Below are 6000 nucleotides of genomic sequence, written 5' to 3' on the forward strand. Positions count from 1 at the left end.
GAAGAAAAGACATTGTTCACTAACATGCAACAACTGTAAAACAACAAAAAGATACATCTATTCCAGCAAATACTTTCTATCATGAACATGCTGAGCTGCACACACAAAAAAAAAATTATATATATATATATATATATATATATGTATCTGTGCATATGCAGAAAAAGATGATTCCATTGGCAGTATGGGGAGCCATTCTCATATGCAGTGAACACTGAAGTGGGTAAAGAGGCTCTACTCAAAAACTAGCATGCAATAATGTTCCTTCATAGCTAAATCTATCAGTTTTGTCTAGAAGGCTGCAGGAAGAATGACCAGATAGAAGAGTTCTGGACATTCAAATGTAGCTGACAGTATCTGTATGCACATGCTCAAAATGTATGTTGTCAGGGTTTTCTTTTTCATAATTTACAATATAGAAGACTGATGATTTCTTAGGTGTTTTTCATGCTGACAATACTCAGTTCAGACTTTCCTAAACAGTGTTGTTTCTAGAGCTTCAAGCCCAGACCTTGAAGCATTAATGACATTGTTAACAGATGTGTTTTAAGCACAACGTATCATTATGCAGTCAAGGAAAGTTTGTGAGTCATCTGTTTGGCAGGGCAATTTTCCAGTTGATCAGAGAAACAGCCTGACCACATTGCATAAGGTCTTTGATCTGTATCATACATCTCTAGTCATGCCCAGTCACAAGGATTGGCCTGGTCACTAGATAGAGGGATTGCCAGACATTCTGACAATTATACTTCAGAAAAGCTGAAATATTTCCCATGGAAGAATGTTTTATCCCAAAAAGAAACTCCACACTGATTACCTTTTTCTCCATCCTTTAAATAAAGCAACAGGACCTCAAAGGTTAACAGATTACACAGCACAGCAACAACCAGAAAAAAATGACAATGTTTTAATTTCAACAAATTATTTTGAATAATAAAATGGAATAACCATCAACTTTCTGTCTGAAAGGCAAAAATATTTTGCCTAAGAAATCTATTGATTCTTTGACCATGCATTTTGCCACTTTTTGCAAATTCTTCCTTCCTACAGTGTATCATTATCAGTTCAAGATCCACATCATCAATGAAATCGAAGGCAAGCAGATAGAACCAGCTTTCACCATGTCTCTGGCAGGGACTAAGGAGGATGCTAAAAAGCTGCATATCCCACTGTGAGTATTGTGTCACATGTAACTGTGCATGTGACAAAAGATGCCAACTTGTAATATCATATCACATTGATAATCTATGCTATGAGTGAAATGGTTTAGTACAGCTAAGTGAATGTGAACTGGAAATTGTCTTCTCTTCACTCATACTCCCTGAAAGTCACAAGTTCTTACAGTGATGATACAGTTCGTGCAGAAAAAAGTTGTTAGAACACAATCAGTAAATTTGGAAATTTTTCTGTCCACTTACTTTGGTCCAGCCCATGGCTAAGACAGGGAGGTATAATCAATTAAAACACAAATGAAAAAATCAGCTGTAATTAAGATAAAGAGTTTTGGATATTTATCACGATGAACACTATCTGTATTAGTGAAAGCAAAGGCAAGAGTGTGGGTCAGCATTTGCTCTAGCAGGCAGAAATTGTAATAGATGCTATTACGCGACACCTTTTCTTTTGCTGTCAGAAACCACTACTGCTTCATCAGTGTTCAAGCTTCTGCCACTTCTGCTTCTTTCCTAGCATGTTTCATCTTTCATCATTTTTTTTGCATTTTGAGGAAGAACATTCTCAAGACATTAATGTTTTGTCCTGGAGAAGGAAACATAGTTATTTCTCTGGTTTTCAGGGGGAAAAAAACTATTTTTTTCACTTTAATTCAGCATAATTTAAGACAGCATTGTTCTCACCTTGTTTTCTGTAGAGTTGAAGGTATTACTGGGAATAAAACCTACTCCTTTCTCATCACCCTGGACACTGATATCGGTGACATCATAATGATAAAGTTGAAATGGGAAGGAACTCCAGTTTGGGAAAATATCTGGGACACATTTCAAACCATAATACCATGGACAAAAGGCACGCGTCGACCAGGACTTATAGTGAAGGCAGTAAGAGTGAAAGCAGGGGAGACACAGCACAAGTAAGTGTAATGAGAGCACTCAGTAACACCACAGGTGTTTGGCACACAGGTTATCCCAGTTCAAATACAAGCATCCCAGCCCCAGCAGTCACACCAATGAATGTAATTACCTCACTCCCTAAGGACCATATGAAATTTCAATGAAACAAGATATTATGCAAGATAAATAATTATTCCAACATTAACATAATGAAATATTCAGATTCCTACTTACAAAAAACATGCCAATTCTTAATTATTTTAATTTAAATAACTACTTCCTAGAGAAACTCAGCATCACCATTCTTGAAAACACTCATTAGAAGGATCATGTGCTGTACTATACAGTCCTATGATTATTTTTTGTGTTCTTCTTTTCCCTGTTTATTGCTTTGAAACTGGATCACCAAGTCTGAGCAGCCTTGTTCTCTACATAAAGCAATGCTAACAACACATTTGAAACTGCCTACTCATACAGAGAAATTTCATCCAGAAGACAGAATAAAAAAACTTATAATGATTCTCACTGCTTTAATCCTTTGAGAAATTTTAACTCAGCAGTTTAATTAAGGTTAATGAGAAAAGCATACCTTACCTTGTATCTGAGGCTCAGTCTTAGAAGGCAATTTTTCCTTGGTATATTCCCATTCTTACCACCACAACTGGTGCAGACTTCCTGCAGAACAACTCTTATTGGCAGAGCTGTATCTCCTTAATATTGACACAAAAAACAAATTAGACAGATTTGAAGAGACATTTCATAAGACAATCTGTGTGTATGCTGGGGGACAGAGAAAGGATCATATTCTCCTAGGTGGAATCCTCCTAGAAGTGTATTTTGGAGGTGTTTTCCTGACCTGGCACTTGGCACGTGCTCCTGCCATTAAAATAAAAGGAGTTTCTCTAATATCACCAAAATCAGTACTGACCTAGCTGGCAAAGCAAATTAAAGCAAAGCACACAATGCAAACTAGGGAGCTCTGTTTAGGAACAGGTTCCTGTACCTTGAGATAAAAGGTATGAAGGTGAGAAGTCATTTTCCTAACCAGGAAGCTCTTGTCCAGTGCAGCTGTGCCGGTAACCTGGCACAAACCAATTACTGCTGATGTATTACTTTCCTTATCTAGGAAATGATTGAGGGGGGCACTTATACTGACAAAAAATAATGCTGGTATCTTCAGGTACCTAATGCTCCTTGGAAGGTTTTTTTTTGTTGCAAGTGGAAGCAGTTTGTCCCAAGCTTTTAGTGGACATTGATTATGTGCTGTGTTTTGTTCTTTGCAATCTGGGCAGTGACATTCAGTTATCACTGAAATACTGCATTAATGTTTAGGGAGGGAATGAAAGGTTATTAGGTGGTTCTAAAAGGAGAAACAAAGGACACTCAAGGAAAAGTATTTTCTTCAAAGAAAATAGGTCTGTAGATTTTTGCCTTCCTCAGAAGACCAAACATCGTGTATTGCAGAATTAGCAATTTTGGAAATTCAATAATTAAAAAAGACAGTAAACATGAAATGTATTTTGACTTCTCTTGTGCTTTCTCAAGCATTTGAACAGCTGACAGTATTTTATCTCTGGTTATCTCAACCTCTAGATGTTTGTGATCTTTGTACATATGATGAATGTTCCTTTGTTAGATTATCTAACGGGAAAGACTTGAGATGTAACTTAAAAAGCAGTTAACAAACAGACCATTATGAGCAATGAAATACCACATTCTAACATTTGGTTTCAAGTATTTCTGTAGCATATGCAGTTGCTGATGTTAGCATCCTACAGAGCGGATTTTTAGCAACCTCTCAGCTAAATACCAGTATTCCAGCAGCCCAAACAGGGCAACCATGGTGGGAACAGTAAGAGCTGGAACAATGCCAGTGCCCCACTGACAGAATAGAACAAGTGACTGTGAGGATGTGCTGCAAAGAACAAGCACAGTGACACCAGGGAGACAGAGGCACAATGCACTCAGTACCCAGGAGCTCCCTGCTCCTCTTTTCCTCTGTACCTATGATCTGGCAGGCAGATACAACTCTTTCCTCACAAGCCTTTAAAAACAGAAAGATACCTTCCTATAAAAGGCAGGATAAGGAACTGGCTAAAGATTGGGAGATTCTAATTAACATTATGCCTTCTAACCAATATTATGCTCACATGCTGTCTTTTCTTTCCAGATATACATTTTGCCCCCAAAGCATTGACAACATTCACCTTCATCCATCCCAAGAGAAGACATTTGTGAAGTGTGAAGATCACTTTGAGAGAAGCATCTGACAGAAAATGAGCAGGAACACAAAAAGGCAACTCCTTGCCAAAATATTCAAAATATGATACATCTAGTAAAAGGTTTTAAAAATTCACAGCTGCATCAAATATCCTAGCAGTTTCAGAGATGGTGAAAAAAATACATGAAGATATTTAGTTTTTGTCATTCAATAGTAAGCTGAAATACGCTCTTTATTCATCTAGGAGCACACTCTGAAAATTATCAGTGAGCAGCTTCATCAAGGCAACAGATTGTCAATTTTTAATTGTTTAAAATCTGAAAAAAAATTTGCTCACCAGAAATAAAAATATTATTTGACAAAATCATTGCCATAAGCTGTGAAAAATTTAATTTTGTTGGATTTAAGGGAAAAAAGAAACTTTGTTTCCCAATAAATACTTTGAAACACTAATAGCTAATGACTATCAGTTTAAACTTCGCTAAATTATTTCCTAATGAAGGGTGAGTTAAATAGTTCATAAAATACTAACAAATAGATATAAAAATACAAAATGCTTGAGCTGTAATAACCATATGAAAACTCCTGTAATAGTATCATCCAAGAAATCTGTAACAAACCCTGTTCTCTTTGAAAATGCTTTGCTATTTAACTATTTTAATTAGAGAACTGATTTAAATTTCTATCAATTTAATTATTTGAATTATGCTTAGTATACTACACAAAATTCTAGCACAACTAAGTTCAGTTAATTTTTGCATTTAAATCATATCTGTTCAGGTCTGAGATTTTTGGATTCTAAATCTCTGTGTACCAGATTTTGGCATGACTTGAAACTGCCAGAATAAATGAAAATGGTTAAACCTTCAAACAGTTTCAGAGCATAAAAACAAGCTTTGTAAGGTCAAACATATACAATTCCCTTGTTTCCTTTGTCAGAATATTCCTTTGTTTCCTTGTCAGAAAGGAACATTATTGTCTCAGATTGTTTTTATTCTATGGCTTGTGTGTACTGAAACAGAAATCAATATATATGTATTCATTTGTCACTATGATAAGCACAAGATCATTAAAAATTAAGGTTTCTTGAACTCTGAATTTTGAATTCAATTTGTATTAAATGCTCTCTAAGTGGGAAAAGAAGCGTGCAAGAAAGTGCTAAGATCTGAAGCAAAGCATATTTTTTAATACCAAGATATTGCAGAGAATTTTTAATCAAAATATCCAGATATTATCAGGAATAAAGTGGGATTTATTTAGACAGTCTGACAAATGAACAAGCTGAGCAGATCCTGCAAGCAGTGAACAGTGATCAGATGTTGAATGTAGACATCTCTGCCAACCATTCAGAATATTAACTTCTTTTACAAGCTATTTTCAATAATTACCATCCCTTTAAACAAACAGGAATACTCAATACAGAATCAGAAAGGCTCACAAACTACAATGGGAACTGAAGCATACTGAGATCTCAAATGAGAATTGTTGTCCACCCTGAGATGTAAATTCCAGAAGCTGTTCCAATATTTAAAATGGCTCCTAGGAGTATCATCTTGATTAGATAAATATTTGTCTATTTGAATACGAAGTCCATGAGGAAGAATCCTTAGTTCCTCACTGAAAACAAAGATTTGTGCTTTGATTTTGTTCAATGAAGCAAACTGGTTTTTTAAACACAAAAGTATTTCTACCTTGTATGTCAAAAGTTAT

General features: G+C 35.6%; 1 protein-coding gene across 1 annotated transcript in view; it reads left to right on the forward strand.

The window, feature by feature from the left end:
- LIPC (lipase C, hepatic type) overlaps positions 1 to 5388 on the forward strand; it is a 52100-nt gene extending 46712 nt beyond the window's left edge. Inside the window, exons 7-9 of the mRNA XM_014251346.2 lie at positions 1051 to 1171; positions 1871 to 2089; positions 4240 to 5388. Coding sequence (XP_014106821.2) covers positions 1051 to 1171; positions 1871 to 2089; positions 4240 to 4339 — 440 coding nt within the window. The 3' untranslated portion in view covers positions 4340 to 5388. The remainder of the gene's footprint in view (positions 1 to 1050; positions 1172 to 1870; positions 2090 to 4239) is intronic.
- Positions 5389 to 6000: the final 612 nt, after the last annotated feature.

This window comes from Pseudopodoces humilis, chromosome 16 (assembly GCF_049639895.1).
Source record: "Pseudopodoces humilis isolate 2021_Gansu_Grassland_sample_001 chromosome 16, ASM4963989v1, whole genome shotgun sequence".
Taxonomy (NCBI): Eukaryota; Metazoa; Chordata; class Aves; order Passeriformes; family Paridae; genus Pseudopodoces; species Pseudopodoces humilis.